At 43.7% G+C, this 27,931-nt stretch overlaps 1 protein-coding gene across 1 annotated transcript; it reads left to right on the top strand.

Moving 5' to 3' along the window:
- Positions 1-3,604: 3,604 nt before the first annotated feature.
- Positions 3,605-27,181, top strand: LOC142677666 (olfactory receptor 1f45-like). The gene is made up of 3 exons (XM_075847278.1): positions 3,605-4,235; positions 11,647-11,749; positions 25,639-27,181. The coding sequence occupies exon 3, from the start codon at positions 25,958-25,960 to the stop codon at positions 26,894-26,896; it is 939 nt and encodes a 312-aa protein (XP_075703393.1). The 5' UTR covers positions 3,605-4,235; positions 11,647-11,749; positions 25,639-25,957; the 3' UTR covers positions 26,897-27,181.
- Positions 27,182-27,931: the final 750 nt, after the last annotated feature.

The raw sequence follows: 27,931 nt of genomic DNA on the forward strand, positions 1-27,931 counted from the left end.
AGCTGTTGTGGTGTTGTGCTGCATACCACGCCTGTTCTGCTACGCCATGCCTGACGTATTCCTGGCGCCTGGTCCCAGCCGAGCCTGCCTTACTGCTGTCCAAGTTTCCATAGGTACCCTCTCTGGACTATAGTGAAAGAAAGAGCAAAAAACACGGCGCCACATCGTGAATAGGTTAAGCAGGTGAAGAAAAAAACTTTACCATGCTCACCTAAGGCCAAAGTTATAAATCGCAGGAATAATCCACAGGTGCTGCTGCCTGATCCGAACCGGTTCCCAAAAGGGTGACCGCTTGACAAAATGAATAGAGAAGTGGAAAAAGATGGACTGAGGAAGACGCTTGTTCAGCGTCGAAACGCGTAGCCACTTTTTGTTCCAATAAAACATATTTTGTACTAGACTATACCTCCCTGCTATTCCTTTGATTGTACCACGTAGCAGCGCCTTCCGAAGATCCATCTTTTTCCACTTTTCTATTCTCTCTGGACTATAGACTCTGTACTTACCTGTTTGGTCAGCTGCCGTTCCGCTACGCAGTACGGTCCAGTGGGTCCACACCCCGCATCGTGACAGTACGCTCAGGCAATGGACTCCGCTGGCCAATTCAAGGGCATATCACCCTCCCAAGCCATGCACGTGGACCTTCAGGATCTCCATGCAAGATAGGATCAACTTCTTGTGGCAGTGGACTCCATGGCACAGAAGCTAGGGACACTAGCTGCTTCCCTTCCTGCCTCTATGCCAGCTCCTCAGATCGACCCTCCTGCTACACCACCTGGCAGTTCCGGCTCGGATCCTCGATTCTCGCTGCCATTACTTTCTCGGTTCTATGGAGACGCAAGTACGTGCCGGGGATTTCTGAACCAATGCTATATCCATTTTACCCTGCATGCCCGAGCATTTCCGTCGGTCGGAACCAAGATCGCCTTCATCATGTCCCTACTTGATGGTAAGAGCCTGGCATGGGCAAACCCTATCTGGGAATGTCAGGGACCCGAGACCCAAGACTTCCAGGGGTTTGTGCGGTTATTCCGGACTGTTTTCGAGGAGCCAGGACGAGTCTCATCGGCAGCGACTGCTATCTTTAACCTTCGCCAGGAGGACACCTCCGTGGGCGAATACACCATCCAGTTCAGGACCCTGGCAGGAGAGCTATCCTGGAACAATGAGGCCTTGGTGGCATCTTTCTGGCATGGCCTATCGCCCGAGATCAAGGACGAACTTGCCGCTCGAGATCTGCCACCTGCCTTGGACGACTTAATTCTGCTTGCCACTCGGGTGGACATAAGGCTGAGGGAGAGATCTGATGAGGTTCGTCAGGAGAGACGGCTTCCAAGACTGGTGCCCAACTTCCAGCAACCCCTCTTGCCTCCTACTGCTTTGCCCGAGGTTCAGATGCAAGTGGATCGGCTAAAATTGACCGTCCAGGAGAAACAGCGCAGGCACACCTCTGGCCATGTCGTGCAACTGTGTCCTCAGAAGCCAAAGAACCCCAGCGCCTAGGTTTGGTTGGAGAGACAACCCTGGGAGTTACTGCATTTATTCGAGAACTCTCCTCCAAGCTGTTCATTCCCGTAACCATCATTGCTGGCGAGAGGCCCAATCCGGTCTCTGCCTACCAGGACTCTGGCTCTGCAGCCAATTTCATCTTCCAAGACCTTGTGGATCTTCAGTTGCCCACTGTCCTGCTGGAAGGGCCATTGATCGTTGCCTCGGTAGATGAACTGCCATTGCCTGACCCAGTTGGTCTGTGACTAAGCCATTAATACTTCAAGTTGGAGCTCTTCATTCAGAGCTCATCTCCCTGTTTGTCTTGTCCAAGGCTGTCAACCCCGTGCTGCTGGGTTTGCCTTGGCTCCATTTGCACGCCCCAGTCCTGGATTGGAACTCTGGAGAGGTTCTCCAGTGGGGTCCCAATTGTCTCGACCGCTGTCTGGGTCATTTCCAGCCACCACAGCCTCCTCCGCTTCAGTCATTGGCAGGGTTGCCTTCCTGTTACTCTATGTTCTCTGATGTCTTCGATAAGAAGGAAGCTGAGACCTTGCCTCCACATTGAGCATATGATTGTCCGATCGACTTGGTTCCTGAGTCGTCTCCTCCTCTCTCCCTGCCGGAGACCCAGTCTATGTCGTCCTACATTAAAGAGAATCTGGAGAGGGGCTTCATTCGTAAATCCTCATCCCCGGCCAGAGCTGGGTTCTTCTTTGTCCAGAAGAACGATGGATCCCTACGACCCTGCATTGACTACCGAGGCCTCATCCAGATCACGGTGAAGAACAGGTACCCACTGACTTTGATTTCCGAACTGTTTGATGGCATACGGAGGGCAATTTTTTTTTCTAAACTGGACCTGCGGGGGGCCTACAATCTGATCCGGATTTGTCAAGGTGACGAGTGGAAGACTGCTTTTAATAATCGTGACAGGCACTATGAATACCTAGTGATGCCCTTTGGCCTGTGTAACGCCCCCGCTGTGTTTTAAGAATTTGTCAATGACATTTTTCGTGATCTCCTTTATGTCTGTGTTGTGGTGTATCTCGATGACATTTTGATTTTTTTTCCCAGATCTAGTAACTCACCAGAGTCATGTCCGCCAGGTGTTGCTTCATTTAAGAGAGAATCATCTTTATGCCAAGCTGGAGAAGTATGTGTTCCTGGGCTACATCATCCCTGATTAAGCCCTCAAGATGTACCCCCAGAAGATAAAGGCTGTCCTGGAGTGGCCACGCCCCCAAGGCTTAAGGGCCATACAATGCTTCCTGGGATTCGCCAACTTCCACACTGTTCATTCCCAACTTCAACTTCTCGTCTTTGACAGCTCCCATCTCTACCCTCACTAAAATGGGTATGAATGCCAAAGTGTGGACTCCGGAGGCAGAAGCCGCATTTGAATCCTTAAAAAAAGCCTTCACGTCAGCCTCTATTCTTCACCACTCTGATGTATCCCTACAGTTTTCGTTAGAGGTGGACGCCTCCTCTGTTGGTGCTGGTGCACTGTTGTTCCAAAAAGGTTCGAAGGGCAAGACTGTAGTATGTGGCTACTATTCTAAGCTGTTTTCTTCCGCAGAGCGCAACTACTCGATTGGGGATTGGGAGTTACTGGCCATCATGCTGGCCCTGCAGGAGTGGTGACACCTACTGGAAGGCGCAGTCTACCCTATACTGGTCTTCACGGATCACAAGAACGTGACCTACCGACAGACGGCCCAGCGGTTGAATCCTCGACAAGCCAGGTGGTCGTTGTTCTTTGCTCGGTTCCGGTTGGAACTCCACTACCGACCTGCCGACAAGAATGTGAGGGCCGATGCCTTGTCTAGGTCATTTGAAACAGAGGACACTGTGGAGTCCCCACAGAATATTATTGATACTTCCTGCATCTTCTCTGTGAACCCTCTGCAGGTTAGAGACATTCCTCCAGGAAGGACTTTTGTGTGTCTGGCAGACAGAGGAAGAATTCTTTGCTGGGGTCACAGTTCCAAGCTGGCAGGTCACGCGGGTGCTCGCTGCCCAAAGACGTCATGGACTTTGTCTCCTCATGTACGGTATGCGCAGAAAATAAAGTTGCCCGCTCCAGCCGCTGCCTGTGCCCGTTGCTCGCTGGCAGCATGTCACAATGGACTTTGTCACGGATCTCCCTCCGTCTGCGGGTTGCAGTGTGATCTGGGTGGTGGTGGATCGATTTTCTAAGATGGCTCATTTCGTTCCCTTGACCAGTCTGCCGTCTGCTACGCGATTAGCTGACCTCTTCATTCAACACATCTACTGTCTGTACGGCATGCCTTTGCGTATTGTCTCGGACCAAGGGTTCCAGTTCACCTCAAAGTTTTGGATAGCACTCTGCTGTCTCCTCGGTGTAAAGTTGGACTTCTCTTCGGCCTATCATCCCCAATCCAATGGGCAAGTCGAGAGGGTTAACCAGATTATGGAGAACTGTCTGCGTCACTTTGTTTCCAGATGGCATGATGACTGGGTGCAGCTGCTCCCGTGGGCTGAGTTCTCTTATAATAACCACACTAGTGAGTCCACCACGTCCAGTCTGTTCTTCATCGTCTATGGCCAACATCCTCGCATACCTCTTCCTGTCTCTACTATGTCCCAGGTGTCTGCCGCTGACGCTACCTTCAGGGACTTTCTGCAAATATGGCAACAGACCCGATCTTCTATCCTACTGGAGGTTAACCGTATGAAGAGAAAGGCAGAAAGAAGAAGACGGGCTACTCCTCAGTTTCTTCCAGGTACGAAGGTCTGGTTGTCTTCTAAGAATATCCGGCTGAGGGTGCCATCCTGTGTGTGACTGTACATGATTATATGTGACTGTATGTAATAGTATTTGACTGTGTGTGACTGTACATGATTATATGTGACTGTATGTAAGAGTATGTGACTGTGTGACTGTACATGATTATATGTGACTGTATGTAAGAGTATGTGACTGTGTGACTGTACATGATTATATGTGACTGTAAGAGTATGTGACTGTACATGATTGTGTGTGTGTGTGTGTGTGTGTGTGTGTGTGTGTGTGTAAGAGCATGTGACTGGGTGCGACTGTACATGAATATATGTGACTGTAAGAATATGTGACTGTGTGTAACTGTACATTATTATATGTGACTGTCTGTATGTAAGAGTATGTGACTGTACATGATTATATGTGACAGTATGTAAGAGTATGTCACTGGGTGCGACTACATGATTGTATGTGACTGTATGTAATAGTATGTGACTGTGACTGTACATGATTATATGTGACTGTGTAACTGTACATGATTGTATGTGAGTTTATGTAATAGTGTGTGACGGTACATGATTGTGTGTGACTGTATGTAAGAGTATGTGACTGTGTGACTGTACATGATTATATGTGACTGTATGTAAGAGTATGTGACTGTGTGACTGTACATGATTATATGTGACTGTATGTAAGAGTATGTGACTGTGTGACTGTACATGATTATATGTGACTGTAAGAGTATGTGACTGTACATGATTGTGTGTGTGTGTGTGTGTGTGTGTGTGTGTGTGTGTGTGTGTGTGTGTGTGTGTGTGTGTGTGTGTGTGTAAGAGCATGTGACTGGGTGCGACTGTACATGAATATATGTGACTGTAAGAATATGTGACTGTGTGTAACTGTACATTATTATATGTGACTGTCTGTATGTAAGAGTATGTGACTGTACATGATTATATGTGACAGTATGTAAGAGTATGTCACTGGGTGCGACTACATGATTGTATGTGACTGTATGTAATAGTATGTGACTATGTGACTGTACATGATTATATGTGACTGTGTAACTGTACATGATTGTATGTGAGTTTATGTAATAGTGTGTGACGGTACATGATTGTGTGTGACTGTATGTAAGAGTATGTGACTGTGTGACTGTACATGATTATATGTCACTGTAAGAGTATGTGACTGTACATGATTGTGTGTGTGTGTGTGTGTGTGTGTGTGTGTGTGTGTGTGTGTGTGTGTGTGTGTGTGTGTGTGTATGTAAGAGCATGTGACTGGGTGCGACTGTACATGAATATATGTGACTGTAAGAATATGTGACTGTGTGTAACTGTACATTATTATATGTGACTGTCTGTATGTAAGAGTATGTGACTGTACATGATTATATGTGACTGTATGTAAGAGTATATCCAAAGAAGTAGTAGGACAACAGCACACGTCTTCAAATCATCAAAGTGGTTTTATTGTCAAGACATCCAGTGGATGTCTTGACAATAAAACCACTTTGATGATTTGAAGACGTGTGCTGTTGTCCTACTACTTCTTTGGATATACATCGTGCTGGAGTGGGTTTGCCTGGCTTGACAGCGTGCACCGCACCATACTCGGGACTAGTGCTGCTTCACAAATCTCCTTTTTTTTGTATGTAAGAGTATGTGACTGTGTGTAATAGTATGTGACTGTAGGTAAGAGTATGTGACTGTGTGACTGTACATGATTATATGTGACTGTATGTAAGAGTATGTGACTGTAGGTAAGAGTATGTGATTGTGTGTGACTGTACATGATTATATGTGACTGTATGTAAGAGTATGTGACTGTATGACTGTACATGATTATATGTGACTGTATGTAAGAGTATGTGACTGTAGGTAAGAGTATGTGATTGTGTGTGACTGTACATGATTATATGTGACTGTATGTAAGAGTGTGTGACTGTGTGACTGTACATGATTATATGTGACTGTATGTAAGAGTATGTGACTGTGTGACTGTACATGATTATATGTGACTGTATGTAAGAGTATGTGACTGTGTGTGACTGTACATGATTATATGTGAGTGTATGTAATAGTATGTGACTGTGTGACTGTACATGATTATATGTGACTGTATGTAAGAGTATGTGACTGTGTGACTGTACATGATTATATGTGACTGTATGTAAGAGTATGTGACTGTGTGTGACTGTACATGATTGTATGTGACTGTATGTAAGAGTATGTGACTGTGTGACTGTACATGATTATATGTGACTGTATGTAAGAGTATGTGACTACATGATTATAAGGTCAGGATTCACAGAAAACAGTAATTTTTCAGTAGTTTTTTACTTAATTTTTTTACCGCGTTCACCGTGCGTGTTAAGTAATGTAATAGCTTTATAGTCGTTACGGACGCGGCGATACCAAATATGTGTAACTTTTTAACTTTATTTTGGTTTTTTAATAATAAAGCAGTTTGTAAGGGGAAAAAGTGGGTTTTTCATTTTTTTTCACATTTTTATTTAATTAACTTTATTAAACTTTTTTTTTTACTTTTTTACTAGTCCCACTAGGGGACTTCACTATGCGATCCTCCAATCGCTATCATAATACACTGCAATACTTTTGTATTGCAGTGTAATACTGCCTGTCCGTTTAAAATGGACAGGCATCTGCTAGGTCATGCCTCCAGCATGATCTAGCAGGCATTCGCTCCAGGCAGACCTGGGGGCCTTTATTAGGCCCCCGGCTGCAATTGGAGACACAGACACTCGGCGATCTTATGCTCCCTCCCTCTCTCCAAAACCACTCAGATGCGGCGCACGCTATTGAGCACCGCATCTGAGGGGTTAAACGGGTGAGATCGATACTAATAACGATCTCACCCGGCAGAGCAGGGACGCCCCCAGCCCTCAGCTACCTCTGGCAGCCGAGAGCAGGGAGATTAGACATGCTCCCTGCTCTGTTTACTCATTCCGATGCCGCGACGTAAAAAGTCTATGGCATCGGAAAAAGGCCCGTTAGTGACCGACGTAAAAAGACTATGGGCCGGTCAATAACGGGTTAACGAATAATTGTTTTTACTTCATCGCAAAACTTTGCTTATACTAGTGACTGTTTGACCTACACATGACAATGTAGTCATTTTGACTACCTATCTCTAAGCCGGCTATATAACCACATGTATTAGGAAATGTTAGATCACTTGTACTCAACCTGACGAAGGGGCCGGTACGGCCGTGAAACACATTGTTGTCGTTTTATATTGTACAAATTAAAAGCTATTTTCATTACGGCTGTGCCCTCGGATATTCCGTTTATTACTCTCCTATCTCCTGGATTCACACAGCAAAGTTGTATCTACCTTCGGACCGGAATTCGTGCTGCAACCGTTCACCTGAGTGACTGCTTGGACACGCGTCATTGGATGTTATGCTCCTAGCATAACACCATAAGGTCAGCATATTTGACCACCTTTTCCTTCTCTTGTTACTTTTGGTTCATGCACTATGTGCGCTTTGCATTTTCTTTTTTTCCTATTGTGTGATTATATGTGACTGTATGTAATAGTATGTGACTGTGCGTGACTGTACATGATTATATGTGACTGTATGTAAGAGTGTGTGACTGTACATGATTATATGTGACTGTTTGTAAGAGTATGTGACTGTGTGTGATTGTTAATGAATATATGTGACTGTATGTAAACGTATGTGACTGTGTGTGACTACATGATTGTATGTGACTGTATGTAAGAGTATGTGACTGTGTGTGACTGTACATGATTGTGTGTGACTATCTAAGAGTATGTGACTGTGTGACTGTACATGATTGTGTGTGACTGTATGTAAGATTATGTGACTGTACATGATTGTATGTGACTGTATGTAATAATATGTGACTGTGTATGTACTCTGTACATGATTGTATGTGACTATGTAAGAGTATGTGATTGTACATGATTATATGTGACTGTGTGTGACTGTACATGATTGTATGTGACTATGTAAGAGTATGTGATTGTACATGATTATATGTGACTGTGTGTGACTGTACATGATTGAATGTGACTGTGAGCGTATGTGACTGTACATGATTATATGTGACTGTATGTAAGAGTATGTGACTGTGTGACTACATGATTGTATGTGACTGTATGTAAGCGTATGTGACTGTGTGTGACTACATAATTGTATGTGAGTGTATGTAAGAGTGTGTGACTACATGATTGTATGTGACTGTATGTAAGCGTATGTGACTGTGTGTGACTACATAATTGTATGTGAGTGTATGTAAGAGTGTGTGACTACATGATTGTATGTGACTGTATGTAAGAGTATGTGACTGTGTGTGACTACATAATTGTATGTGAGTGTATGTAAGAGTGTGACTACATGATTATATGTGACTGTATGTAAGAGTATGTGACTGTAACTGTACAATATTATATGTGACTATGTAATAGTATGTGACTGTACATGATTATATGTGACTATGTAAGAGTATGTGACTGTGTGACTACATGATTGTATGTAACTGTATGTAAGAGTATGTGACTGTGTGTGACTGTACATGATTGTATGTGAGTGTATGTAAGAGTGTGTGACTGTACAAGATTGTATGTGACTGTATGTAATAGTATGTGACTGTGTGTGACTACATGATTATATGTGACTGTGTGTAAGAGTATGTGACTGTGACTGTACATGATTGTATGTGACTGTACATGATTGTATGTGACTGTATGCAAGAGTATGTGACTGTGTGTGACTACATGATTGTATGTGACTGTACATTATTGTATGTGACTGTACATGATTATATGTGACTGTATGTAAGAGTATGTGACTGTGCATGATTGTATGTAAGAGTGTGACTACATGATTGTATGTAACTGTATAAAGAGTCTGTGACTGTGCATGATTATATGTGACTGTATGTAAGAGTATGTGACTGTGTGTGACTGTACATGATTATATGTGACTGTATGTAAGAGTATGTGACTGTGTGTGACTGTACATGATTATATGTGACTGTATGTAAGAGTATGTGACTGTGTGTGACTACATTATTATATGTGACTGTATGTAAGAGTATGTGACTGTAAGTGATTATATGTGACTAATAGTATGTGACTGTAGATTATTGTATGTGACTGCATATAAGAGTATGTGACTGTGTGACTGTACATGATTATATGTGACTGTATGTAAGAGTATGTGACTATGTGACTGTACATGATTATATGTCACTGTATATAAGAGTGTTTGACTGTACATGATTGTATGTGAGTGTATGTGACTGTACATGATTCTATGTGACTGTATGTAAGAGTATGTGACTGTACATGATTTTATGTGAGTGTATGTAAGAGTATGTGACTGTACATGATTATATGTGAGTGTATGTAAATATGTGACTATGTGTGACTGTACATGATTGTATGTGACTGTATGTAAGAGTATGTGACTGTGTGCGACTACATTATTATATGTGACTGTATGTAAGAGTATGTGACTGTAAGTGATTATATGTGATTATATGTGACTAATAGTATGTGACTGACTGTAGATTATTCTATGTGACTGCATATAAGAGTATGTGACTGTGTGACTGTACATGATTTTATGTGAGTGTATGTAAGAGTATGTGACTGTACATGATTATATGTGAGTGTATGTAAATATGTGACTATGTGTGACTGTACATGATTGTATGTGACTGTATGTAATAGTATGTGACTGTGTGCGACTACATTATTATATGTGACTGTATGTAAGAGTATGTGACTGTAAGTGATTATATGTGATTATATGTGACTAATAGTATGTGACTGACTGTAGATTATTGTATGTGACTGCATATAAGAGTATGTGACTGTGTGACTGTACATGATTATATGTGACTGTATGTAAGAGTATGTGACTGTATATGATTGTGTGTGACTGTAAGAGTATGTGACTGTGTGTGACTGTACATGATTATATGTGACTGTATGTAAGTGTATGTGACTGTGTGTAACTGTACATGATTATATGTGACTGTAATAGTATGTGACTGTGTGCGACTACATTATTATATGTGACTGTATGTAAGAGTATGTGACTGTAAATGATTATATGTGACTAATAGTATGTGACTGACTGTAGATTATTGTATGTGACTGCATATAAGAGTATGTGACTGTGTGACTGTACATGATTATATGTGACTGTATGTAAGAGTATGTGACTGTATATGATTGTGTGTGACTGTAAGAGTATGTGACTGTGTGTGACTGTACATGATTATATGTGACTGTATGTAAGTGTATGTGACTGTGTGTAACTGTACATGATTATATGTGACTGTAATAGTATGTGACTGTGTGCGACTACATTATTATATGTGACTGTATGTAAGAGTATGTGACTGTAAATGATTATATGTGACTAATAGTATGTGACTGACTGTAGATTATTGTATGTGACTGCATATAAGAGTATGTGACTGTGTGACTGTACATGATTATATGTGACTGTATGTAAGAGTATGTGACTGTATATGATTGTGTGTGACTATGTAAGAGTATGTGCCTGTGTGTGACTGTATATGATTATATGTAAGTGTATGTGACTGTACATGATTGTATGTGAGTGTATTTAATAGTATGTGACTATGTGACTGTACATGATTATATGTGACTGTGTAACTGTACATGATTGTATGTGAGTTTATGTAATAGTGTGTGACGGTACATGATTGTGTGTGACTGTATGTAAGAGTATGTGACTGTGTGACTGTACATGATTATATGTCACTGTATATAAGAGTGTTTGACTGTACATGATTGTATGTGAGTGTATGTTACTGTACATGATTATATGTGACTGTATGTAAGAGTATGTGACTGTACATGATTTTATGTGAGTGTATGTAAGAGTATGTGACTGTACATGATTATATGTGAGTGTATGTAAATATGTGACTGTGTGTGACTGTACATGATTGTATGTGACTGTATGTAAGAGTATGTGACTGTGTGTGAGAGTATGTGATTGTATGTGACTGTGATTGTATGTGACTGTGTGATTGTATGTGACTGTGATTGTATGTGACTGTGTGATTGTATGTGACTATATGTGACTGTGATTGTATGTGATTGTATGTGACTGTGTGATTGTATGTGAGGGTATGTAACTGTGTGATTGATTGTATTTGACTGTGTGATTGTATGTGATTGTATGTGACTGTGTGATTGTATGTGAGGGTATGTAACTGTGTGACTATGTGACTGTGTGATTGATTGTATTTGACTGTGTGATTGTATGTGACTGTATGTGACTGTGTGATTGTATGTGACAAAATCTGCATCTGATGGTTGTTTTCTTATTGATCCCAGAGAGCAGGTCATTAAAATATAAAATCATTATTTTTCAGCTCGTCCCTCAGAGGAACCGGCGTCTGTAAAGGGAATTCACAAAAACAACAGAAAAACCCTTCACAAAAGCCGAGAGCTGCAGAGAACAAGGAATATAAAGAGGTCAGTAGGAGGCAGTGAAAGACGTCACTCCAATGACAGGCAGTGTTATCTGTTTACAGACATCATCATCATCATCATCATCATCACATTATCCATAGAAAACCTTACAAGTTCATCAGGAAGGGGAAACAGAGAGGAAGCCGAGCACACACTCAGCGGAGAACATATGCAGGTATGATTATTTATAGAGTACATGATCCCAGTGTATATATAATTCATATAATAATCAGCAGCAGAATAGTGAGTGCAGCTCTGGAGTATAATACAGGATGTAACTCAGGATCAGTACAGGATAAGTAATGTAATGTATGTACACAGTGACTCCACCAGCAGAATAGTGAGTGCAGCTCTGGAGTATAATACAGGATATAACTCAGGATCAGTACAGGATAAGTAATGTAATGTATGTACACAGTGACTCCACCAGCAGAATAGTGAGTGCAGCTCTGGAGTATAATACAGGATGTAACTCAGGATCAGTACAGGATAAGTAATGTAATGTATGTACACAGTGACTCCACCAGCAGAATAGTGAGTGCAGCTCTGGAGTATAATGTAGGATATAACTCCGGATCAGTACGGGATAAGTAATGTATATACACTGCAATATTTTTTATCTAGAGAACTTTTTGTCTACATATGTAGTGAAATTGCGGGAACAGGCAATGAGTTGATGACGTTTTAAAGTCTGTAAAGTTTATAGTTTTGAGCTGTTTACCTGTAACAGCTCCTACCAACAGAAATATACACAGATATCATATGTTTTATCTGACAAGTGTCTCAAACCAATTTTTTTTTACCTACTCTGAGATTCAAATTAACACCCTTATACATATACCTAATATCTTAGGAAGCTAAAAAACAACTTGTTTTACCTGGGAAGGCCTCTCAAGGTCGGTTCTCTTCGTGGGAATCGGGTATGATAAGGTTGGCACCGGTCTGCCAGGACTGTTCTGTTGGCAAATTAAACAGCTCTAACATAATTTACCAGCAACAGCTGTAAAGTCTGGGACATACCAATTAGATCTTACCACATCGATCGTTGCAGTCTTGGGGCATATGTGAGGTCATACACCATCAATGCAAGTGCCATCAGGAATGCTGCGGTTGCTACCGGTTTACATTCCTTTATCTGTCCACAGTCTGTTAGAATCTGGTTCTCATGCCTTCCGCTCCCAGTTGGACACTTCCTGTGGAGAACAATCTTTTTATCGCATAATCATTAATTGATCTTAATCCAATAATTCAATTGTAGAAAAACATTAACAAATAACATCTTTACATTAAACTTTCACATTGAGCAGTAACTAGAAGTGATACATGCAAACCGATTTTTCTTCTTTTATATACTGCACAGAATTTTATTATCGGACAGCTGGTTCAATCCCCAGCAAAACTAATATTGTGCAATGGGAATATCCCGCTTCTGTACCTTTTATCTGACGCATGCCTCCAATAGTCCAATGCTGAGGCATGCTGGTCTAGAACTTTACATAAAACTTAACCTCAGTATTTAAAATTCCCACAGCACTTCTTCAATATCATTATTAAACAAACTAACTTTGGGATAACATCTGGAGAACTGCTGATATCTTGTAATAATGTGTCTACTAATGTTAATTACTGCAAACCAATCAACTGTGTGTGGGAGTAGGGAACAGTGGGGGTACATACATTTTCAAGACCCCTTGTGTCTTATAATATCTGTATTTTAATTCATTGGAATTAACTTCAAAACATTCCAACATTAAATCTTCTCATAACACATAAATATGTAGGGGACAAGAGAGGGTTGGATCCAGCTTGGTTGTGGATAAAATGGAAACTAGTTCCAAGTTTAATTTGGTCGAGTTAAAACAGGATCGAAGGAAAAGATGATATCCTGGAGTGTAGGGAGAGGTATCGTAGGTATGGAGAGCCTACGCGTTTCAGACGCTTCCTTCGACCTTAGTCATGGCCTCTTCACAGAGGAGAGGGTTATAAAGACGGGAGGGAGGTCAGAGAAACATCCTGATCACATTTATAACTCTGATTATTATCACACCTGTTTACATTACACCCCCCCCCCCCCCCCCCCCGGTTCTGAGCCACATTAGTCACTGCAATGTACCTGGTTGCTACATATTCTTTACTCTTCCTGTCAAAATCTACCCCTGTATTCATATCTTTCTCACACCAACTTACTTGTAACCACACGTAATCACTTACTCTGCTTTTTTAAACTACCCCTAGTTAACTCAGTTAACTCCTGATCATCCGCCATCCCTTGTTCATCTCTCCACAAACCATTCTATTTATCACAATAACCATCTTCCGGCATGCCAGCCTTCTTAAATAATCTTTTACAGTGTATTATTTTGCCTTCATGTTCCTCCAACGTTCCACAAGATCCAACTCCCAACACTTTTAACATTATTTACAATCACAGCCTCAGCTCCTTTTGCTCTTTCTACTATAATGATGGTCGGGACCCATACTCCAGGGCTGTCCCGCATTTTTGTCTAATTTTCTCCTAACCCCATGGTCGGAGAGCAGTAGGGTAATTACCGGCAAATTCCCACCTCCAAACAGATCGGCCTCATCTGTTTATAGATATCTCAGACTAGCCTATCTTATTAGCTTCGGACTAGGCTATCTTACCAATACGATATCAAATTCGTTCCTCCAGACATTCTAGCAGTGGGGTATATGACTCACTGTTTTAAACATCAAGAACAGACCATGCTGCCAATCAACAAATTACAAGAGCAAATTCTTCAACACAATCGACATTCGTTAACTTCCATTGACTCAAGCAGGAGTTCGTCACTTTACTTTCAAACGTCTACAAACCCCTCATCTTTTTCATTTATGCAAAACACTTGCTACCGGGGTATAGCTTTGGTTTATACAGCCTGTGATGTATTTTGGTGATGAGTTCTTTATGGGCCCTGGGTGTGAGCCAATACCAATGCCCTTCACTGTAATTTGTGTAGGTAGTTATACTACTACGACAAAGATGGCCATTGGGGTATGTCTCAGGGTCATTCATTGAACACAGGTTGTTATTTTACAACGGTATTCAGTCCGGACGGTCTGATGTTATACTGCTACAGACTTACTTGGTTGTTATGCTGCAACAAAGTTTATATATGCCGGATTATCAAATGTGTACTAGAAATCAGTCTGTACAGATTCCTACCTTATGCCAGTCTGACAACGCATAGAACTGACGTTTTTTTAAGGACCCTTACACACAATATTACAAGCTGGCAGTGTGCTAGGAGAGTATCAATGGTTGCTCAATTCAACTTTCAAATTTTTCCCTATAGCACTGTGTTTTGTATCCAACCCTTCTGTCACCTATCAACAGTCAGTACTTCACCCGACACTAAGCTATCTCAGAGCAAACAGGCAACAGGATAACCTTTGATCCATTTCACGCAACAGCTAAATAACAAATGACACACTACAACAGATCAGCACAAGTTTTTTTCCTCACTGTCCAAGCTGCATTCCTTTAACTTCACATGTATGTTACAACTTCTCTGAAGCGTCCGCTACGTCACTACATTCTAAAGGTGGGGGGGTCATCACTCACAACTCGTTCTGGTACACACAGCTTAACAGTTTCATTGCAGGCAAAAATGCTCTCATGTCTTTTTATATCAACAATTCAAGATTTACACATCTTCAGCAACAACTCAAGATAACGTATGCACCTGCAATCATTCATCACACAAGAAGTTTTAAAATACCTTTTTTGGAACCATCCTTTCATACCATTTCTGGATAAAATTTCCCGGCGTCCAGGAATCATGACAGCTAATTCCAAGGCTTACGCATTACATGTGTGAAAGGTTGTGTAAGAATAGGCTCCTTACCCACCGTGTTTTTTTTTATTTCACAGATGCAATGCCCGACCTTTCCGAGCTATCAGACGATCAATCTCCCGGGTTTCGGCACCAAAAACTGTTGCAGAAGTCATTGCTCAAAATATATTAGACTGAAATTTGTAATGGGTATTTTAACCAATACCCTCATTCCAGGAGATTTATCCAGATCCTAATCATAGATTATATCGATATATCGGAGAGAAGTAGAGAAACAGACATTTCTTTTATGCTCAAAAATACTCCTCTGAGGTTTATTGCCAAAATCAATTACAATAATATTCAAAAGGGGTGTAGGCTTGAGGATAACCAATCAGAGGCAATGTGACAACAACTGATTCAGCCAATAGCATACAATGACAATATTTCATATTGAGCCAAACACAGACACACAATACATTTCAAATGTAAAACTATAATTCTTCATTAGATGCTTACGTCAGGCTTCAGCTGGTCTATTTGGCCTCCTTATAGAATACAATAGCTTGTTCTTCTAAATGGGGGGGGGGGGGGGTGTGGAGGAGTTATATGTGAATATTAGGATAGCAACAAATAATAAGGAATGTGATAATTTTATGTCTGAGTGTTCATCCAAACTTCCTACAGCTCACTTATCAAAGTTATGCAAACAAAGTAGAAATAGGGGGGGGGGGGAGAATGTCACTGCAGGTGGAATAGAATCCGGCATCATGCTTGATAATACACAATATCATTTAATACAGTAAATATATAAGCAAATATACCGTCCATCACACCATAGTCATTACCATCGTCCGTACCATAGTCCGTTGTTATACCATAGTCCATACCATAGTCCATAGTGCTTGTTTTTATTTTCATTACCATACTAACTAGTTCACATGGCCAGTATACAGCTTTGTACAACCTCCAAATTTTACCGGGTGGGAATACCACCATATAGGCTCCATTCACACTGCTCTACTCTGTACATGAAGCCTAACACCTCTCTAACTTTCTCCTCTACTACACCTGGAACTATTTTAGGGGCCACTATCTATAGCACTATTTTAGGTGAGACTATGTATAAAGTGGTGACTATGTACAGCACTATTGTAGGGGGCATTATGTGTGGCACTATTTTAAGGGGCATTACATGTGACCCTATTTTAGGGGACACTATTTGTAGTACTATTTTATGGGGTATTATGTGTGGCACTATTTTAGGGAATACCATATATAGCACTCTTTTAGTGGACACTTTTGTCGCACTATTTTAGAGGGTTCTATGTATGACACTTTTTTTAGGGAGATCGATGTGTAGCACTATTTTAAGGGATACTGTGTGTAGCACTATTCGGGGTATACTATGTGTAGCAGTATTTTAGTGTGTACTATTCGTAGCACTATTTTTGAAGGCATCATATGTGGCACTATTTTAGAGGGCACAGGTGTAGCACTATTTTAGGGGTTACTATGTGTAGCACTAATTTAGGGAGCCCTATGTTTAGCACTATTATAGGAGTTTCTACAGATGTAGCCATCTTTATCTTGACTCTCATAACTTGCTGCAGCGTGACATCACACAACAAAAGCCATTGAAAAAGTCAAGTTAACGTTTCTTGTCACTGTGTAGTTAATGTGTAAGAGTCAAGATGAAGATGGATACATACGTCTGTACCAAACCAAAGAAAAAGGAGCATCAAACTATACACAAAATATAAAATATAGTTTATTAAATAGCAAAATCTAAAAAATTACTTACAGAGGCAAATAAAGAAAAAAGTTCAAAAAGAGGACAGCGGGTGTAAGGGGAAGGACCTGAGTGGAAATCATAAATGTTCTTCCCTAATAGGCATAGTGCACTGGGATGTAAAAAGTAACTGATCCCTAAGTCACTAAGTAGAGCAATCTCACTGCCACTATAATGTCACACCACATCATAAATGCAACCGTTACTGAGCATGAGAGTATCGTACCCATATTTAAGGCTTTTAATTGCACCACGTTGTATACCCCAATGCACATTTCACGTATCTCTTCCTCAGGGGGTACTGTTCTCACTAACGAAACCCACTGTTTTATGTGTGGAATGTATCCCATGTGACCTCCAGTTTACCAATCGCCGTTAAAGGTCGGCCCTTGGGCCAGATCACAGGTGCAGCGAATCCCCACCCGCTGACGGCACGCATGCGCCTGTGCACCAAAGTCAAATTGACGTCATGGACATGTGCAGGACGGCATAGGGAGGGCGAACTGGGCAAGGGAGCCACAGATGATCGTACGCGCAAGTGCAACAGAAACAGCCAAAAACGGCTAAGACCGCAGGTATCATGCAAGGACCGCTCAGCATAGAATTTAACCCTATAAATGCCTAAATATCAATAAGTCCGGGTGAATAGTGAATTCCCATAAATTAAAAAGGGAATAAAACAGAAAGAAAAACTATATGTAATGGAGAACAGCAGAATATATATATCGATTATATATCAGAGTATGATAAGTGACATATGATTACCTAAATATATATACATAATGATGAATGAATAGATATGGTGTACCATAAGGATTATATAGGTGCTGATGTATACTGTGCTGCATAATACGGATCATTGCATAAAGAATAATAAACTGTAAATAAAAAAATATTGTGAAATAACCAACATCATAAAAGTGCAAATGACAAGGAATGATCATCGAAAAAATCCTACAATTTATACCTCTAAAGTGATAATAGTGTCCGAGACGTTCATACTGTATGTATATATATATATATATATCACCACTCCTAATCCATATACCATTTGTGACAATATTACCCACAGTATGCTAGATAATAATGTCTTATAAGCCAAGGCTAACTGCAGACCCCAAACACTTCCCCATCTACTCAGCGTTGGCACATTGATCCTACACGTTTCTTCTGTGTAAAGTGTCATCAGGGCTCTCATTTTCCAGCGCTGAGGGGTTAGGCGACGTGTTTGGGGTCTGCAGTGAGCATTGGCTTATGCCTCTGAACACAAGACAGTGATGGCTATTATACAGGCTGACTGCCAGCGCCGCCCCTAGAAGCACTAATTCTTTACTAGAGAGGCATCTGCCACCACCTCAGGCATCTGCCACCACCTCAGGCTTCTGCCACCACCTCAGGCTCCGGCCACCACCTCAGGCTCCTGCCACCACCTCAGGCTCTGGCCACCACCTCAGGCTTCTGCCACCACCTCAGGCTCTTGCATCTTCCTCATGCTGCTACCAATTCATTCCTCTGCCACCACCTCATGCTTCTGCCCAGGGGCGTAACTAGGAAAGACTGGGCCCCATAGCAAACTCATGACTGGACCCCCCTAGGTGCCACACGCAGCCCCCCTTATAGATTGTGCCCCCTGTAGATTGTGCCATACAGCCCCCCCTGTAGACAGTGCTATACAGCGCCCCCTGTAGACCGTGTCACACCCAAATTGTATATAGTGCCCCCACCTCCCCCTTGTAGATAGTGCCATACAGCCACCCCTGTAGATATCGCCATAAAGCCCCTCTGTATATAGCGCCATACAGCTCCCCTGTATATAGTGCCACACAGCCCCCCTCGTATATAGTGCACACAGCCCCCCTTAGAAGATAGTGCCACACAGCCCCCCTAGTAGATAGTGCCACACACAGACCCCTATAGATTGCGCCACACACAACCCCCTGTAGATAGAGCCACTGCCCTCTCCCTTGTAAATAGTGCCATACAGCACCCCTAGTAGATAGTGCCACACAGTCCCCCCTTAGTAGTGCCAAACAGCCCCTTGTATATAGTGCTACACAGCTCCCCCTTGTGTATAGTGCCACACAGCCCCTTGTATATAATGCTACACAGCTCTTCCATGTGTATAGGACCACACAGCTCCCCCTTGTGTATAGTACCACACAGCCCCCCCTTGTATATAGTGCCACACAGCCCCCCAAGTAGTACAAGGCAATGGCGCATCTGAGAAAGTTGTATCAGCCAGGGGGATGTCAATCAAACATGGAAAGGTGGGTTTGGTGGCAGGACTATGTGACTCTTCAGGATAGCAGCACTGCCCCATGACCCTTTAATGAGTAATTAGCATATAGTGTGCGCCGGTTTAAAAGTTGATTTTATAGATTTTGCTGCATCTGAAAAAAACATACAGGGGAATATTGTCAGGTCATGTATTACTGCATGGTGGCGGCTCAAGGGGTTAAAATGACCTGACAGGTTCCCATGAACAATTCCATCTGCCCTGCAATTATTATTATAATAATATATTCTATTTAATTACAGCTCCAGGACAAAGCTCATACATATATACAGCACCAGAACAAAGCTCAGTACATATATACAGCACCAGAACAAAGCTCATACATATATACAGCACCAGAACAAAGCTCTGACATATACGGCTCAAGAACCAAGCCCTGACATATATAAAGCACCAGAACCAAGCTCCTAAATATATACAACATCACAACCAAGCTCAGTGCATATAAACAGCCCCAGAACAAAGCTCATTACTTATATACAGCACCACAACCAAGCTCAGTACATATATACAGCCCCAGAACAGAGCTCAGTACATATATACAGTACAAGAACCAGGCTCAGTACATAAATACAGCACCAGACCAAAGCTCAGTACATATATACAGCACCAGAACAAGCACATTATATATATACAGCTCCAGAGCCAAGCTCAGTACATATGCACAGCTCCAGAACCAAGCTCAGTACATATATACAGCCCCAGAACCAAGCTCAGTACATATATACAGCACCAGAACAAAACACATTACATATATACAGCTCCAGAACCAAGCTCAGTACATATACACAGCTCCAGAACCAAGCTCAGTACATATATACAGCCACAGAACAAAGCTCAGTGCATATATACAGCCCCAGAACCAAGCTCAGTGCATATATACAACACCAGAATAAATACAGCTCAATTTAGTGCAACCCCTGCCGTAAAGGTTAAGTATGGCCTTTTCTGTGTTTTTGCAGTACATATATACAACACCAGAACCAAGCTCTGACATATATACAGCACTAGAACCAAAGCTCAGTACATATATACAGCACCAGAACCAAGCTCAGTACATATATACAGTACCAGAACAAACCTCAGTACATATATACAGTACAAGAACCAAGCTCAGTACATATATACAGCACCAGAACAAAGCTCAGTACATAAATACAGCATCAGAACAAAGCTCAGTACATATATACAGCTCCAGAACCAAGCTCAGTGCATATATACAACACCAGAACAAATACAGCTCAATTTAGTGCAACCCCTGCCGTATAGGTTTGTACGGCGTAAAACTACAGCTCCCAGCATGGCCCGAACAATGGTGAGGATAGGATGGGAGATGCTGCTTCACATAAAAAAAAATCATACCACCCATCATCTCGCTTCAGATAACACAGTGACTACAATACTGATTAGAGGCAGAATAAACATTTACATTAAGTGACTCACCGGTGACGTCTCAGATTCTAGTTCTTTTTCTCTTTTCTTCACCCTCCGATCCAAACCTCTATGATGACTTCTCCTGGCCACGACCCATTTCTGCAGTTTTCTGCTCAGATGTCTTCAGCTACTCACTTTTAAAACATTTCTGCACCTATAAATGAAGATAAAATTCCCAACACCTCTAAATATAATAGCGCCATACACTGCACCTCTAATTACAATAGTGCCATACACTATGTCCCTGATTATAATAGTACCATACACTGTGTCCCACACCGTGCCCCTGTAGATAGTGCCCCCATAGCCCCCCTGTAGATAGTGACCCTATAGAGCCACTGTAGATAGATCCCTACATAGAAGCCCCTGTAGATAGTACCCCACATACAGCCCTCTGTAGATAGTGCCCACATATGGGCTCCAGAGCTGCAAGGCAATAGTGCTAACCACTAAGCCACCGTGCTGCCCTACATATAGCTTCCCCTTCCACATATAGCCCAGCTCTGTAGATAGTGCCCTACATATAGCTCCCCCTGTATATAGTGCTCCACATCCCCACATATAGACCCCCCCCCGTGTAGATATGGGCCCCCACTGTAGATAATGCCACTCACAGTTTTAGTAGAAAAACAAACAACTTTACATACTCACATGATCCCGTTCCCATGCCATCCGGTGGCAATGCAGATCTGTTCTCTTCTGAGCAGGTCTGCTGGTGCTGAACAACGCAAGAGGCGCGTCGTTGAAAGGCACTGATTGGCGGGGCAGAATTACTTTCCCCATCAATCAGCGCCTTTCAACCACGGAAGCGGCATGATGACATCGCGCTGCTAGCGTAGTTGATAGGTGCAGATTGGCGGGGCAAGTAATTTTACCCCGCCAATTAGCGTTAGCGGTAGGCTGTCGCTAGCACCGGGGGCCCCCTCCGGTGCTAACGACTACACCGGACATGAGAGGGCCCGTGCCGCCCGGCCCATAAATGTTAGAAGCTTGGTGGCGTGGGCCCCGTAGTGGCGTTACTACCACTGTAGCAGCCATAATGGCTAATATGGCGCCACCGGGCATATGGGTGGGCGTGTCGGCGGGCGACAGGGGCCCCCTTATGCCGTGTGCCCCGTAGCAGCCACTTCGGCTGCTACAGCAGTAGTTACGCCACTGCTACTGCCACAAACTCATGCTTCTGCCACAAACTCATGCTTCTGCCGCAAACTCATGCTCCTGCCACCACCTCATGCTCCTGCTACCTCCTCATGCTGTTGTCAACTCATGCTTCTGCCACTACTTCATGCTTCTGCCGCCAACTCATGTTCCTGCCACCTCCTCATGCTCCTGCCACCACCTTAGGCTCCTCCCACCACTTCAGCCTGATGCCACCTCCTCATGCTTGTGCCACCAACTAATGCTCCTTCCACCACCTCAGACTCCTGCCGCCACCTCAGGCTACTGCCAATTCCTCATGCTGCTGCTGCCAACTCATGCTCCTGCCACCACTTCAGGCTACTGCCACCACCTCAGCCTCCTGCCACCTCCTCATGCTGCTGCTACCAACTCATTCTTCTGCCGCCTCATTCTTCTGCCGCCAACTCATTCTCCTCCCAACTCCTCATGCTGCTGCTGTCAACTCATGCTTCTGCCACTACTTCATGCTTCTGCCGCAAACTCATTCTCCTGCCACCACCTCATGTTTCCTTACCCCCTCATGCTCCTCTTCACCACCTTAGCCTCCTGCCACCATCTCATGCTCCTGCCACCACTTCATGCTCTTGCCACAACCTCGTGCTGCTGCCACCTCAAACTGCTGCCACTACTTAGGCTCCTGTGAACACCTCATGCTCCTGCCACCACCTCAGGCTTCTGCCGCCTTATGCTCCTGCCACCACCTCAGGCTCCTGCCATCTCCGCATGCTGCTGTCACCACCTCATACTCCTGCCACCAACTAAGGCTCCTGCCACCTACTTATTCTTTACCACCTCGGGCTTCTGCCACTACCTCATGCTTCCCTACCACCTCAGTCTCCTGCCACCACCTCAAGCTTCTGCCTCTACCCAATGCTGCTGTTGCCAACTCATGCTCCTACCACCACCTCATGCTCCTGTCACCACATCTGGTTCCTGCCACCACCTCAGGCTCCAGTCACCACATGATGCTCTTGTCACCACATCAGGCTCCTGCTACCACCTCATGCTTCTTTACCATTTCAGGCTCCTGTAACCACCTAAGGCTCCTGCCACTACCTCATGCTTTTCCACCTCAGGCTCCTGTCACCATGTAAGGCTCCTGCCACCACCTCATGCTTCTTTATCACCTCAGGCTCCTACCACCACCATTTCAGGATGCTGTCACTAACTCATGCTCCTGACACCACCTTAGCCTCCTGCCGCCACTTTAGCAACCAGCCACCATCTCATGCTCCTGCCAAAAACTAATTCTCCTGACACCACCTCATGCTCCTGTCACCACCTCAAGCTCCTGCCTCCACCTCATGCCTTTGCTGCCACCTCATGTTCCTGCCACTACCTCAGACACCTGCCACCTCCACATGTTGCTGCTGCCAACTCATGCTTCTGCCACCACTTCATTCTTCTGCCGCTAACTCGTGCTCATGTCACCACCTAAGGCTCCTTCCACCATCTCAAGCTTCTGTCACCACCTCATGCTCCTGCCGCCACCTCATGCTCCTATCACCACCTCATGCTCCTGACACCACCTCACGCTCCTGTCACCACATCCGGTTCCTGCCAGCACCTCAGGCTCCAGTCACCACATGATGCTCGTCACCACATCAGGCTCCTGCTACCATCTCATGCTCCTTTACCATTTCAAGCTCCTGTAACCACCTAAGGTTCCTGCCACTACCTTATGCTTCTTTACCACCTCAAGCTCCTGCCACCACCTCATGCTTCTTTACCATCTTAGGCTCCGGCCACCACCTCAGGCTCCTGTCACCATGCAAGGCTCCTGCTACCACCTCATGCTTTACCACCTCAGGCTCCTAGTACCACCTCAGGCTCCTGACACCACTTCAGGCTGCTGTCGCTAACTCATGCTCCTGCCACCACCTTAGCCTCCAGCCACCATCTCATGCTCCTGCCACAAACTCATGCTTTTGACACCACCTCATGCTCCTGTCACCACCTCAAGCTCCTGCCTCCACCTTATGCCTCTGCTGCCACATGTTCCTGCCACCTCCACATGATGCTGCTGCCAACACATGCTTCTGCCACCACTTCATTCTTCTGTCACCAACTCGTTCTTATGTCACTACTTAAGGCTCTTGCCACCACCTCAAGCTTCTGCCACCTCCTCATGCTCCTGATGCCACATCAGGCTCCTGCCACCTCCTAATTCTTCTGCCACCACCACATGCTCATGCCACCACCTCAGGCTCCTGTTGCCGCCTCATTCTTCTGCTACCACCTCAGATTCCTGCCACCTCCTCAGGCTTCTGCCACCACCACATATTTGTGCCACCAACTCATGCTCCTGCCACCACCTCGTACTTCTGCCGCCAACTCATGCTCCTGCACCACCTCATGTTCCTGTCATGACATCAGGCTCCTGTCACCACCTCAGACTCCTGCCACTACCTCAAGTTCCTGCCTCCACCTAATGCTGCTGCTGCCAACTCATGCTTCTGCCACCACTTAATGCTTCTGCCGGTAGCTTATGCTCCTGCAAGAAACTCATACTCCTGTCACCATCTCATGCTTCTTTACCACCTCAGGCTCCTGCCACCACCTCAGGCTCCTGCCAACACTTTAGGCTACTATCACCACCTCGTGCTGCTGCTGCCAACTCATTCTTCTGCCACATTCTCATGCTCCTGCCAACTCATGATTCTGCCACCAACTCATGCTCCTGATGCTACCTCATGCTCCTGCCACCAACTCATTTTCTTGACCAGACCTAATGCTCCTGCCACTAACTCATTCTCCTGCCACCACCTCATGCCCTTCACAAGACTTCATGCTCCTGCCACCAGCTCATGCTTCTGCCACACCTCATGCTCCTTCTGCCACCTGATGCTCCCACTGCCAGCTCCTGCAAGTTTGTAATGCTTCCGCCGACTCATGCTCCTGCCACCAGCTTATACTCTTGCCACCAGCTAATGCCTCTGTCATCACCTTATGCTCCTGCCATCACCTTATGCTCCTACCATCAACTTTTGTTCCTGCCACCTTCTGCCGCCAACTCATGCTCTAGCTGCCAACTCATGCTCCTGCATTTATCTCATGGTCCTGCTGCCACCTCATGCTTTCGCTGTCTTATGCTTCTGCAGTTATCTCATGCTTAAGTCACTACCTCATGCTTCTGCTGCTACCTCATACTTCTGCTTCCACTTTATGCTCCTGCGGCCACCTCACACTCCTCTGTAAAATAGAAAAATTTTATTTACAAAAATGTTTAGTTTAGTTTGCACTAATGGATTATTTTTTTCATCGTTAAAAATCATCACTCACAAAATAATTCTATCACATTTATTTGAAGAACTTAATAATAACCAACGAGCTGACTGATACGTCACAGTGATTATTGGGTCAGAGCTTTATTTCCTTGCCTCTTCTTTTCTTGCAGTCACAAGACCATGAACAGGAAAACATCATACTGGGCCATTTACTATATTTTAGGGGAAACTTTTGAAACCTCTCGACAGTTATTACTAGAGTGAAACAATAAAGAATACTTGTACTGATGTCTCGCCCCTTCATAAACACGCCACAGTGGAGTGCTGCCGTACTGATTACATTCTAATAGGTGATGGTGACGATGATGAGGCCCCACAAGCTCTACTGAGAAGATCCCTCCACATGTAGTGTCAGCGTTCAGTGATCGGCCTGTATGGGACGGTGCAGCCTTGACTTTGCTTGGACTTCCAGTAAGGTCATGAAGTAGAATGTCCAGCTTGTCCTTCATGGAAGCAGTGAACGTCTCCTCCAGCTTTACTCTGCTCGGTTTTTCTGACCTTCCTTGTAATCTCCTTGTACTTTTTACTGTTCTACTTGTTATCTACCTTCTTACATGGATCAGTAATTTGCTCTTATTAACTTCCATAATTTTCTCTCCAGAACTGAACACACCCATGTATTTTTTCCTTGGGAACTTGTCACTGGTGGACATTTGCTTCTCCACGTCCACAGTCCCACAGCTACTTAGTGGCCTCTATCATGGACGGTCGAGCATTTCCTTCTTGGGTTGCTTCCTTCAGATGTACTTCTTTGTGTCACTGGGAATAACTGAAAACCTTCTCTTGTCGGTCATGGCATTGGACCGCTACTTGGCTGTATGTAACCCCCTGCGCTACACGTCTATAATGAATAGGACAGTGTGTTCCATCCTGCTCGCTGCCTGCTGGGTCACAGCATCTCTACATTCATTTCTACACACTTTCACCATCTCAAAACTGACCTACTGTGAAGACAAGTTAATCCACCATTTCTTCTGTGATATGACGTCTCTGATCAAACTTTCCTGCTCAGACACGACTCTTCCCGAGGTCCTAATCTACTCTGAAGGGACTGTGGTCATTATAATTCCATTCCTCCTTATCATGGTCTCATACTTACTAATTGCTCAGGCGATAGTAAAGCTGAAGACTTCTGCCGGCCGGAGGAAAGCCTTCTTCTCCTGTTCTTCGCACCTTATTGTTGTCTGCCTTTTCTATGGCACAATCATTTTTATTTATTTCCGGCCTCCTTCTAATTACTCTCTCGGCTATGATCGGCTGGTTAGCCTGGTATACACCGTGATAACACCAATGCTCAACCCTTTTATCTACAGCTTACGAAACCAAGAAGTCAAGGATACACTAAAGAAATTTATCAGAAGGAGCTGACCCTCCGCACCATGGAAGGACTATTCAAAGTCAAGTAATTCATGGCTGAGATTTCAAACATGTAAAAATGTGTTTACCCTAATCTCGGTAAGGCCTCATTCACACAGCCTTAATGCGGCTCCATTGTAGTGTCAGTATTATGGCCGCAAGTCCCGGCCTGACCCCAGGTTTAAAGAAGTAAAATAACAGCATCATAGGGATCTATGTAGCCATAAAAAAAGACGCTAAAATACGGCCGCATTACGGTCATCTAAATGAAGCCTTACTCTGATCTGCAAATTAACAATAAAGCAATTAACACGTATGCATCAGTTTATCTGGGAGTAGCTTTGTAATTCTGACTTTGGTGACACATTATAATTTATTTTGGTGGATACGATCTGAGTTTAGTTATTAAAAAGACAGAAATTGAACACTTTTTATATTTTTTTTGCTGTCTCTCAACTACAAAGTCCTAGCACCTGGATCAGTAACCAGCGCTCCTCACCGCTTCTTATTCTTGCAGCTTTTTTTTCAACTTGTTTTTAAGAACATTTTAAGGGCTAGAAATGTTCCAGCAATTTTTAAATTTTTTGGTAAACCCTGAGCCAGTTTTCAAGCTGTTCTGAAATGTATAAAGATTAGGGGAGAAAAGGGAGAAAAAGCAGAAATGGTAATGGTGGTGATACTTCTTCTGGGAAGAACGCGCCAGCCCAAACATGGGAGTCTGCGGTCCCTGGCTTACTGACTACTCTCCTGCTCTGCGTTTGGTACCTCGTACACTCCTGGTTTGACTCGGCTTGTTCACTACTCTCCTGCTCAGCGTTTTGTACCTCACTCTCTCCTGGTTTGACTCGGCTCGTTCACTACTCTCCTGCTTTGCGTTTGGTACCTCGTACACTCCTGGTTTGACTCGGCTCGTTCACTACTCTTGTTACTCACGGTGTCTCCGTGGGCAGCTGCCCCGTTTCCCTAGCTTCTGTGTACCCTTGTCTGTTTTGTCTGTCTTGCACTTACTGAGCGTAGGGACCGTCGCCCAGTTGTACCCCGTCGCTT

The sequence above is a fragment of the Rhinoderma darwinii genome (genome assembly GCF_050947455.1).
Source record: "Rhinoderma darwinii isolate aRhiDar2 chromosome 2 unlocalized genomic scaffold, aRhiDar2.hap1 SUPER_2_unloc_44, whole genome shotgun sequence".
Classification (NCBI taxonomy): Eukaryota; Metazoa; Chordata; class Amphibia; order Anura; family Rhinodermatidae; genus Rhinoderma; species Rhinoderma darwinii.